Source organism: Stegostoma tigrinum, chromosome 18 (genome assembly GCF_030684315.1).
Source record: "Stegostoma tigrinum isolate sSteTig4 chromosome 18, sSteTig4.hap1, whole genome shotgun sequence".
Classification (NCBI taxonomy): domain Eukaryota; kingdom Metazoa; phylum Chordata; class Chondrichthyes; order Orectolobiformes; family Stegostomatidae; genus Stegostoma; species Stegostoma tigrinum.
In genome coordinates, this window is record NC_081371.1 from 17906699 (window position 1) to 17919190 (window position 12492).

The following is a 12492-nucleotide window of genomic DNA, read 5'->3' on the forward strand; positions in this document are numbered from 1 at the left end:
AGTGAACAATAAATGCCAGCCCAGCCAGCAAAGCCCACATCCAATAAGGAGGGGGAAAAAAAAAGGCAATTTTAAAACATGAATACAGTTTAATTTCCAGAAATGGTATCATTGATAAAAATATTTGGTGGGTATGGTGGCTCGGCATTCAGTACTGCTGCCTCACAATGCTGTGGACCTGGGTTCGATTCCAGCCTTGGGTAACTGTGTGTATGGACTTCGCACGTTCTCCCCATAATTGCCACTTTCTTCAGTTTCCTCCCAAAGTCCAAAAATATGCACATTAAGTGGATTGGCCATGCTAAATTGCCCTATAGTCTCCAGGGATGAAAAAGTTAAATTGATAAGCCATGTTAAATGCGGGTTTACAGGAAAAGGGTGGGAGACTGGGTCTGGGAGGGTTGCTCTTTGGATAAATAAATATCTTACATGCGTATGCACATCCAGGCAACAGACTGGATATCTGGAGACAATTTTGCAAAACACTTGTCTTAACAGAACATTGAAAGTACCTTAACTTTTGAAAAAGAATACTCTAAGTAAACAAATGTAGGCTCCAGTTGCGGCACCTATGAGATACAAGTTGTGATGTTCTTCTGACCTTTTTTTGCTATTTTCGTTGCTTTTCTTCAAACTGTTTTAAATGGTAACTTAAAATCAGTTAAAATTTATAAGACTTTTTAAATCAAACATTCTGCCCTCCCCATAACCAAAACATTTTTGCCCCCCCCAACACCAGTGTTTCCATCATCAAACCTGCCCTGAAGTATGAGCTAAACCTGTCAGATTTTCCATCCGCCCAACCAACCACGTCCTCCCACCACGCGCACCCCTCCCCCCGCCCCACCCCCAACTTCGAATTTAGGTTTTACTCCTGTGGCTTTTATTATCCCACCATTTGATCCTAACTTAGAACTTCACAGAATATCTACCATGTGGAAACAGGCCATTTAGCCCGACAAGTCCACACTGCCCCGAGGATCATCCTACCCAGACGCATCCCCTCCTATCCTTTCCTGTAACCCTAAATTTCCCATGGCTAATCCACCTCATTTACACACCCCTGGACACCATGGACAATTTAGCATGGCCAATCCACCTAAGCCACACATTTCTGGACTGTAGGAGGAAATCAGAGCACCTAGTGAAAACCCACCTCATGGAAAGACACAGGGAGAAGGTGCACACTTCACAACTTCCACCCAAGGGTGGAAATGGAACCTGGTTCAGTGAAGCAGCAATCTCCAACTGTTGTTTTTCTACCCCGAGTATCTATTTTCCAGACTCCTGCTTGAGCCAGTTTTTGCTTCATCTGCCCACATTGCTTATCCTGGCAACTCTAGGTTTCTTTTCATCGTTTAAATGTCTTTTTTATTGCCCTTGAATTTATCCTTGTGCTGACATTGCTGACTGTTTATCATTCCTTTCAGGAGCGTAGATTTTTGGGGTGAGAAACAGAGGGTTTGTGGAAGGAGGGGGGTGAGTGTGAGGGGGAGAGAAATTTGGGGGTGAGGGGGAAAAGAGCAATAGAATGGAGAAATTTGAGCTGAAGACGGGCATACAGGGAGATTTTTTTTTAAAAAGTGTATGGAATGTTCAGAAATGTACATTTAATGGTACAAGGGAAAAGAATTCAGTGAATTTCTCATGCAAACTACTTCAGGCCCATCTAACCTAACTTTTAAGAAAGTTGCACTAAAAAGTTAACATTCTAATCATCTTGCTAACCAAACCATCCCAGGACTTTATTCTGCTCCTCATGGACTCAACCTGATATGGCCTATGCTACTACTCTTGCATTCAGCTTTTCTTTCCAATTGTTAATTCATGGTGATGCTCTTTTTTCCCCATTTTTGCTCCTGTACTAGTCATGGTTTAGGAATCAGGTCACCTTCCCTGCGTTTTACTTAACTTCTTGCAGCACACATTGCTCCAAAATCTTCACTGCTTTCCTTTTTTTGGCCTGGAAAACTAATACCTTATAAAGTGCTTTCCAAAATAATTTTTATTACGTTTGAATAGCATCTACGATATTAAGTGCTACTTCCGTACTTATTCTTATGTTTTGAGTAACAATTCACCAATTAGGTGTCTGAGAAGTTATTTTTTCAAATCAGCTAGATCAGCTGCCATCCATCTGTACAAACCTGTAGGCTTCTTGCATGGCAAATCCCTGTAGCAAGCTTCACATAAACGCAGCTAATAAAATTTTGGATAAAGCTGACAAAAAATAGTCAGCATTTTAAAGCAAACAACTACATTTTCTCAACTTGTTCTGTCATTTCTCTTTGATTAAAAAAAACTGCATTGTATCAAGGTACCTATACATTAAAACAAAAAGGAAAGATTTGCATCTCTCCCACAATTTCAGAATGCTCCAAAGTATAACCAGATGTACTTTCTTTTGAAGTGCAGTCATTGTAGGAAAACGGTATCCAACTTGTAGACAGCAATGTCTATCAAAAGCATTGTCACAATAATAAATAGTCAGTTTCTGGTGTTAGATAACAAAGTGTGGAGCTGGATGAACACAGCAGGCCAAACAGCATCTTAGGAGCATTAAAGCTGACGGTTCGGGCCTTGAAGGGTCAAGGCCCGAAACGTCAGCTTTTGTGCTCCTAAGATGCTGCTTGGCCTGCTGTGTTCATTCAGCTCCACACTTTGTTATCTCGGATTCTCCAGCATCTGCAGTTCCCATTATCTCTTATCACAGTCTCTGATGTTAGCTGAGAGTTAAATATTGACAGGATAAAGGATGAGCTGCCATGCTGTTCTTCAAATTACTGCCACAGGATCTCTGTCCAGCTGAGGGGCATGGCTAGAAATATCATCTGAAAGACCACATTTTTAAGCAGTGCAGGATTCCTTCAGTACTACATGAGAGTTTCAGCCTAGGTTGTGTGCTCAAGTCAGTACTCCAAAATTTGTATTTTCCTCTGAATCAATGGACACATAACATTTTAGAATTAGCATGTTTATTACTTTATGATTCATAATTACTTGAAGGCTGAAGTTTTTAATTTGAAAGAAGGTAGTGTGATCAAAGGACACGTTTCTTTTGAAAATATAAATTCTTGGGATTATGGTCATCTTAATGAGGCCAGTATTTACTAGTCATCCTTTAAGCCTTTGAACAACTTCAGTCCATTTGGTGAATTCACTTTCACAATACTGTTTGGTAGGACATTTCAAGAGCTTTTCCTAGTGATAGGAAGGGGACAGATGTGTCACCAAATTAGAATAATAAGCAACTTTAAGGTCATGGCACTTCTACAAACCTGATGCTTTGTCTTTTTAAGATGCAGAAATTGCAAGTTTAGGAAGTGCTCCCAAGGTATCCTAGGGTGATTTACTGCAATTTATCATGTTTGGGACATCAGCGATTGACAGATGAAAGAAATATTTAAGTTCATAGATGGGAGGAGGCATGATTAAATTAACTCTTCTGTTCTTGATATCAAGCTCCGAAGACTGCTGGTACAACTTCGCTTATCCAGCTAGGTGAAGAGCGCTCCATCACATTCATATCTTCTGTGCTTTACATAGTGGAAAGGGTTGGCAGAGTCAGTGAGTTGGGAGGTGAGTCACTCAGTATTTGGCCTGTTCCAGTAGTCACAGTATTTATGCGGTTGGTCTATTGAGTTCCTTAACAGTGGTGACATCCTGGATGCTGATTATGTGCAATTCAAAGATGGAAAAGCAATGAACATCAATTCTGTTAGTTAAGCTCCCACTCATTGGAGGTGGTCTTTGCCTGGAACTTAGTGTACATATTGGTTGCCATTTATCAGTCAAGCTTGGAAGTAGTCCAGACATTGTTGCATGCAAGCATGTATTCCTTCATTATCTAAAGAATTGCAAATAATCTGAAATCGGTACGATTGCCAGTGAATAAGCTACACTAATGGAGAAAAGTAATTGACAATGAAAAACTGAAGACAGTTGGACTTAGGATGCAGTCCTGAAGAATCCTGCAGCAAATGATTGAATTTGCCTCTCATTTATGTTTAGATCAAAGCTGTAATAAGTTCTGGAGTCAAGGGGCACTGTGGGGTCCAAAATGAGCAACAGTGAGCAGGTTATTGAAAAGAGCAACAGTGAGCAGGTTATTGAAAACGACGTGCTCCAAGATGGAACACATCATCAGCAATTCTACCACTTTGCTGATACTGAAAATAAAGAGAAATTGGTTGTGTTGGATTCGACCTGATTTTTGAGAAGAGGATATTCCTGAGCAATCTTCTATATTTGTCAACAAACGACAGTATTACAGTTGTGCTAAAATAGTTTGGGTTTTCATTCTTTCCAGTCCTTGTTCACTCTACTGCTTCTTCTATTATAAATTGATCAACAACATCTTCCTGTATGTGAGGTGTGTTCTATAAATATGGCTGCTGTGATATTTCTCAGATAATCTGTGGTAATACTTTAAAATAAAGTTTAAAAAATAATATTGGACACTTTCTCCCAAATCACTGTTTACAGTCTTGTGCCAGGAGACTGTCAAGTCTTTAGAATGATGTGGCAAGTTATGTTCTGCTGGATTCTAAGGTAAGTAATTAGCTTGGCTGCAGCTTCAGCGAAAATGTTTTCCTACAGTTCAAAAGGTGTGTTATTACATCATCATTTCTGTCAGTTTATTTTCTCTGTCACAGAATTCCGGAACTGTGCATTTATAGATGCTATCTCCTAAAAGCAAATGCAGAAGAAAAACTTCTGTCACGCTGCAACAGTGCTGCATCATTAGGACAACATGAAATGGACTAGTAAAATATACATGACAACTTTCATTTTGTTCCTTATCTCTTGCATGATAATACAGTTTAGATATGAATAAATAACTTTCTAAAATGCATTTATAATACCTTTGAAAAGAAGATGAAATTATTCAATTATCCATCCAGTTGAAACTTGAAAGGCTGAAGAATGAATGTGCCAATTGATAATTAACAAAGGCTTCATGGAATACCTGGCATATATTTACAAGAATTCTTTGAGGTGGTATCAAGCAGAACAGGCAAAGTGAAAGAAGTGCATAGAACATATTCAGATTTTCAGAATGCGTTTAGGGTACCACACATTAGGCTACTCAATAAGCTAACAGCCCATGATGCTGGGCTGTTACATTTTAGGATGAATTGAGGATTGGTTAACTAATAGCACAGAAGTGGAATAAGGGGGACTTTTCAAGATAGCAGACTAGCTAGAGTACAACAGGGATCAACGCTGGATGAGGAATGCAAAAATGTACTACAGCCATGTTTGCGGATGATACAAAAAATGGGAGGGCAAGTGATGAGGGTGGCACAAAGAGGTTGCCGTGGAGTAATGGTGAGCACGCCGGTTTGTAACCGCTGGGGTCTGAGTTCAAGTCCCGGGGCAGCCTATTTCTGGGGCGGCACGGTGGCTCAGTGATTAGCACTGCAGCCTCACAGTGCTAGCGACCCGAGTTCGATTCCAGCCTCGGGTAACCGTCTGTGCGGAGTTTGCACATTCTCCCCGTGTCTGTGTAGGTTTCTTCCGGGTGCTCTGGTTTCCTCCCACAGTCCAAAGATGTGCAGGCTAGGTGGATCGGCCATGCTAAATTGCCTTTAGTGTTCAGGAGTGTGGGGGTTATAGGGGATGGGTCTGGGTGGGATGCTTCAAGAGGCGGTGTGGACTTGTTGGGCCGAAGGGCCTGTTTCCACACTGTAGGGAATCTAATCTAATCTAATCTAATCTAAAGAGTCTATAGAGGAATAAAGACAAGTTAAACAAGTGGGCAAAAAATTTGGCAAGTGGAAATATAATGTGGGGAACATGTGAGATCATGTACTTTGGCAGGAAAAATAAGGGAGCTGAACTTTATTTAAATATAGAGAAAGACTATAGTAAGCTAAGAGGAGGATTTGTGGGCCCTTGTCCGTGGATCACAAAAAGCTAACACTTAAGTTCAATGAATACTAGGGAAGGCAAATGGAATGTTGGCCTTTACTTCAATGGGAATGAAGTATAAAAGTAGGATGTTGCACTAAAAATATATCAGGCACTAATCTAATTACAGCTGGAATACTGTGAACAGTTTTGGGCCATTGTCTAAGGAAAGATACACTAGCAGTGAAAGCAGTCCAGAGGTGGTTTACCAGGCTGATATCAAATATGGAGGGACCGTCTGATAAGAAGTAGTTGAGTAAATTCTGTGCTCATTGGAATTCAAAAGAATGAGACATGACCTTACTGAAATGGAAAAAATTCGTAGAGGACTTGGGAGGGTAGATGTTGCTTCCTTTCATGGGACAGCATGAGAGGGCATAATCTCCGAATAAGAGATCACATATTTGAGACAGAGAGAGAAGGAATTTATTCTCTGAGAATCTATGGAATTCATTACAGCAAAGAGCTGGAGAGGCTGGATCATTAAATCTATTCAAGGCCAAGATAGATAAGATTTTTAATCAGTGTGGGAATCTAGGTTATGGGAAAAGGCTGGAAAGTGGAAATGAGAATTCTCAGATCAGACACGATCTCACTAAATGGCAGAACTGACTCAATGGGCTGAATGGGCTCCTACATCTGCTCTTAAACCTAAGGTCTTTTCTATCATAAGATGCTTTCTAAAGAAAAAATTGCCCTTTTAATAAACAACGTTTTCTTTACGTCAGTGCTGCAAACCCTTGCCAAGTTGAAAACTAATTGCTTGCTTTATAGTCTGTTTATTAACGTTTGATGGAAATTGGAGTTCTTTAATACTGGATGTTTCTGGCTAATGTAGCATGAGATCTCATTTAACTGTTACAGCAGTTACTTGCTTTCCCCAAACACAAACAACTTCTAATTAACAAGGATGGTGACAACAAGGAGCACCAAGGTCAATATACTCCACAACTTGACAAACAACTATACAACACTATATTTATTCCATTATCAACAGATTACATAGGGAAAAAAACTGTTACTAAGAAAAAATTAAAATTAACCATCAGATGAAATTGGGTACGAGCAATTGTCCCATGTCCACTGGATAGAAAGATTCAAATGAGCGATTGACACAGGGTAAACTACCAGCCACTGAAAAAAGGGGACATCAATCAACGCTCCTGACGAAAACTACATTGACCTTGAGCAATCATCTTCAGAATGAAGGCCAGAAGAGAACAAGGGAAGACCCAGGAAAAAGTTCCCTAACATACTGACTAGACAGCAGCATGATGTCTTTATAGTTTCAGAGATCAACACATTCCAAGGCAACTGCCATATCCTCTGGTATCCGTGGGCCTTACTCAACTTTACATATTGCATACTTTGTTAGATCTAATTAACTGAAGTCTCATATCTAAACTTCTGCTTCTTTACAAATTTAATAAATTATCTGAAAATTTTCCAAAAACAATCGATTTCCTAAATTACCTAACAGCGGTCATGAACCTCCAAAATCTAAGAGTTTATTCCCTGATTGTATCTACCTGTGAGCTTGACGTTTCGGGTACTCTCCTCCCAGTGGAGTTCAAATTGCTCCCTGCTAGTTTGTTTGTTGTTTGGAGGTTAACCGGGGCCATCTGTGGAGGATCCGTGCTTGCCACCTTCTGTCCATTAATATGTGCAGTCACCATGGTGATCGGATTCTTAGATGGCACCACTGAAATTGCTATGCTCTGGTTGGGTGCTTTGATGAGTGGAATAGGTTTGGTACTTCCAACAGGGCAACTTCTTAGAGCAAGCTTCTGAAAGAAAAAAAATTAACTTATCAAACATTGTATATTAAACTGAAGAAAATTTAGAGACAACAAGTTGAATAACATAAATTTAATGCTTAAAACATACACATACTGGTTTAATAGTGAGATATTCTGTAAAATACTGAACAAAATGATAACAACTCATTGCATGTGTTTGACCCAAAATAAATTAAGAGAACCTCACAAACACTACTCAAACAAATATTAATAAGAACATCAGATATAACAGAAGAATTAGCCAATACAGCCCATCAGGTCTGCTCTGCTATTCAATCATGGCTAATGTTTCTCAACAGCATTCTCCTGCCTTCTCCGTGTAACCTTTGATCTTCTTAGTAATTATGAAACAATGTATTCATCTGTCTTAAACACACAATGACTTGGCCTCCATAGCCTTCTATGGCAGTGAGTTCCATAGATTCACCACTCTCTGGCTGAAGAAATTCCTCTTTATCTCAGTTCTAAAGGGTCATCCCTTAATTCTGAGGCTGCATCCTCAGGTCCTAGTCTCACCTAACAGTGGAAATATCTTCTCCACATCCACTCTGTCAAGGTCTCGTAGTATTCTGTAAATTTAAATCAGACACCACACCCCCTCCCTCTAAACTCCTTCTAAACTCCACTGAGTACAGACAAAGAGTCCTCAACCATTCCTCATTATATGATGAGCCTTTTACTACCAGGGTCATTCTTACAAGCCTTCTGCAGACCCCATCCAAGGCCAGCATATGCTTTCTGAGATTTGGGGGGAAAAAACTGCTCTCAAATATTCCAAATGTATTCTGACCAGAGTATTATAGAGCCCCCAAAAATATGTCCCTGTACTTGCATTCTAGGCCCCTTGAAATGAAAGCTAATATTGCATTTGCCTTCCTATCTGCCAATTGAATCAGCAAGTTAACTTTAAAAGAATCCCAAACCAGGACACCTAAGTGACTTTGATTCAGATTTCCGAGGAATATTTCCGAAATGGGGAAAGGCTATGTCTTTATTCCTCCTACCAAAGTCCATAACCTCTCACTTTCCTACATTGTATTCCAACTCCCTTTTTTTTGCCCACTGTCCTACCTTGTCCAAGCACTTCTGCAGCCTCCCCACTTCCTCAAAACTACCTCCTCCTCCACCTATCTTTATGTCATCTGCAAACGTAGCAAAAAATGCTATCAGTTACTTCATCCAGATCATTGATGTGTAACGTGAATAGTTGTGGTCCCAACATGCAATCCTCTACCCATGCCAGTACCTGGTCTCTAACACCATGGCCTCTTACCTTGTATAGCAGTCTCCTAGGCAGCACCTTGTCAAAAACCTTCTGGAAATCCAAATAGATCTCATCCTCTGGCTTTCATTTGCCTAACTTAGTATTACCTCTTCAAAGAATTCCAACAGATTTGTCAAGCGTGACACCTGCCCCACCCTTGACAAAGCTATGCTGAGTCAGCCCTGTTTTACCATGCACTTCCAACTATCCCACACTCTCATCCTTAATAACAGACTGTAAAGTCTTATCAATGACTGGGGCCAGGCCAACTGGCCTACCTGGTTTCCTGTCTTCTGCCTCCCTCCCTTCTTAAACAGGGTTGTAACATTATCCATTTTCTAGTCCTCTGGGACCCTGCCTGATTCCAGTGATTCCTGCAAAAGCACCACTAATGCCTCCACAATCTCCTCACCCATTTCCTTCAGAACTCTGTGGTGTAATCCATCTGCTCCGAGTGAATTATCCACCTTCAGACCTTTCATCTTCCCTAGCACCTTCTCATTAGTGATGGCCACCAGTGTTACCTCTGCCCCCCAACTCTCAAAATTCTGGGATGCTGCTGGTCTTCCACTATGAAAACTAATACAAAGTTTCTATTCAGTTCCTCTGCAACCTCATTGTTCTCCATTACTACTTCTTCAGCCTCATTTTCCAGTGGTCCAAGAAACACTCTTGCCTCTCTACTTAGTAAAATATCTAAAAACACTCTTGCAATCTTCTATTACTAGCTAGCTTACTCACATATTTCGTCTTCGTCCCCTTATTGCTTTTTAGTTACTCTCTGCTGGTTTTTTAAGGCATCCCAATACTCTAACTAATTTACTCCACATTGTATGCTATTGGTTTTGCATTTATGCTGTCCCCGACTTCCCTTGTCAGCTTTTGTTGCTTCATCCACCCTTTAGTATGTTTCATCTTCCTCCTTGGAATGTATTTCTGCAATGCTTTCTAAATTACCCCCAGAAACTCCTGCCACTGCTGCTCCACAGTCTTCTCTGCTAGTTTTCCCTTCCAATCAACTCTGATCAGTTACTCCCTCATATCTTTGCCATTTTACTTTTACCTTTATTCGACTGTAATATTGTAACATCTGCTCCCAACTTCTCCCTGTCAAATTGCAGTGTGAATTCTAACATATTATTGTCACTGCCACCTAGGGGTCCTTCAACTTCATTTTATCTCAGGCTGTGACCTCTCCATCCTGACCGTGCAAAACTTACTGATCTTAAAAACATATTTTTAATTCTCAATTTTTCTTGACATACTTGTTTGGGAGGCAAAACAAAAGCAATCTTATAGTTGAGTTCCACAGAGATTAAAGGGCTCACGTACACGCATCAACAAAATAATATTGCAGCTAATGAATTACAAAATAAACTTGATAATGTTATTGAAGTTTAGTTTTAGGGACATAGAATATAAAGGGAAGTTAAATTGCGCTGCAGCAAAACAAACCTTGATCAGAGAACTGCACACAGTTCTGGGCACCATACCAAAGAAAGGATATGTTTGGCTGTGGAAAATAGTGCAACGCAGATTTGCCAGAATATCAATATGTCTCCATGGGTCAGAATTGCAATGACAGATTACACAAACTACATTTGTACTCCATAAAATATAAATTTTAAGAGGGTGATTTGATTGACTTTTGGAAACTGGTAAGAAATTGATGTGGTAGAGAGGAAACTTTTTCCAATATGGGTAATTGGGTATTGACTAAATCTAAGACAAGAAGTCATCACCTTAAAATCAGAGCCACCCCATTTCAGAAGACAAATTCAATAATATTTATTTCTATCACACCATTGTGGAATGTGCCCAGAAAAAGCCATAAATTCAAATTCAATTTACAATTTTAAAAGGAAAACTGGCAGATTTGCTACACAAGTGTACAAAAGAACATGGAATCAAGTTGATAGTTGGAATTCAGATATGGAGTAGGTAACATCTCATGGAATGGAAGAACAAGCTTGATTAACAATGAGTGTTAATGGTTGGTGTTAGTAGCAGAAATCAGGTCTGCTTACAAAAGACCCATGCAATCGAAGCATGGGAGATACGGTGGGGTGGGAGATCAAAACGGAGATGAATATTCACAATCTGACGTTGATGAAATCAGCAGTGGGAATGAGAGTGAATGCGAGGTGGAGAGCGAGAGAAAGTGAGCGTGAGACAGGTGGTGGGGGGGCAACGAGGGGGGAGGGAAGAGGCAGTAGGGGGTGAGACAGGCACAAGTGAGAGAGGCACGAGCAAGAGCAAGCATGCACGAGCAAGCATGTAGCGGGGGGGGGGGAGAAACGAGTGAGAGCAAGGAGGAATGTGGGGAAAAAGAGCACGCAAGAGCAGGAGGGACAGACAGCGTGCGCGACTGAGAGAAGAAGAGAGGGAGAGCGAGAGCGAAGGTAAGTTAGAGACAGAGAGCAAGAGCGCCACAGGGAGGGAGGGAGCAAGCAGGAACACTTGGGGTTGGGGGAACCGTTCATATGAGTGCAGGGGAGAGAGGAAGGAAGGGAGGGAGGGAGGGACAGTGACCAAGTGGGGAGAGAGAGCGAGTGAATGAGGGAGCGAGAGATAGAGATAGACCGTGAGTGAGCAAGTGCATGTGGGGAACAGCAAGTGTCGGAGAGGGAGAGATAGAGGTAGCGTTGGCGAGCAAGTGCGCCTAACAGGTGAGACAGAAAAAGCACTTGCAAAAGACGGAGGGGGAGGGGGGAGGACGGAGAGCGTGCATGAGAGGGTGAGAGAGCGAGTGAGGGAGGGGGAAAACACCCAGATTCTCGCCTCGTAATCTGTTAACAGAAATGTGAAAAGTGGTATAACCTACCTCCCAATCTGCTATTCAGGAGAGATGAAACAAAATGAGCTCCTGACAATCATTCTACTATCAACAAGCTGCAATTTATTTATTTAACTCTAACATTTAATAAATTAACATAACTATTAACAAACCAAAGAATTCCATTGTAACTATTAACAATTCTAAAACTAAAAATTCTAGTGGTATGCTGCTCCAATAGATACCATTTATATAGTCCCACTTATATAAATGCAATTAATAAAAAAAAATAAAATTTAATCTCTCCAAACTCCGGAATGTTCTTTGCCTTCTCCAATGACCTGCAGTCAGGAACGCCTTTCTCTGTCATGTTACTTGGTCAGGAACATTAGCTAAGAGTGTTGCAGTACCTTTATTTAGATGGTACTTACTCAGAGCTTAGAGGTTTCTGCAAAACCCAACGAGCTTCTCTTCAAATGGCAGTTCCCTCTCATACTGATTTTCAGATACCCTTTTCTTTCATGCCCTTGATGACCTGTCAATTTCTTACAATAGGATTGGTCCTCAGTTGTGAAAATCCCTAAAATTTAAATTTAATTAGTTTCTAAGTCTCTCAGTGCCTGTTTAAAATAATTGGGTTGATATTCAAACTGGTTGCCATGCTAACAAAACAAGTTTGCAGCTTCACCCCCGCCACTGACCATACAGCCATTAGTCCAAACATTTCAATTTTAAGATCT

General features: G+C 40.7%; 1 protein-coding gene across 1 annotated transcript in view; it reads right to left on the reverse strand.

The window, feature by feature from the left end:
• The window catches only part of phf21b (PHD finger protein 21B), a 150076-nt gene that overhangs the window by 88421 nt on the left and 49163 nt on the right, over positions 1 to 12492 (reverse strand). Inside the window, exon 5 of the mRNA XM_048549046.2 lies at positions 7443 to 7700. Within this exon, the coding sequence (XP_048405003.1) occupies positions 7443 to 7700 (258 nt within the window). The remainder of the gene's footprint in view (positions 1 to 7442; positions 7701 to 12492) is intronic.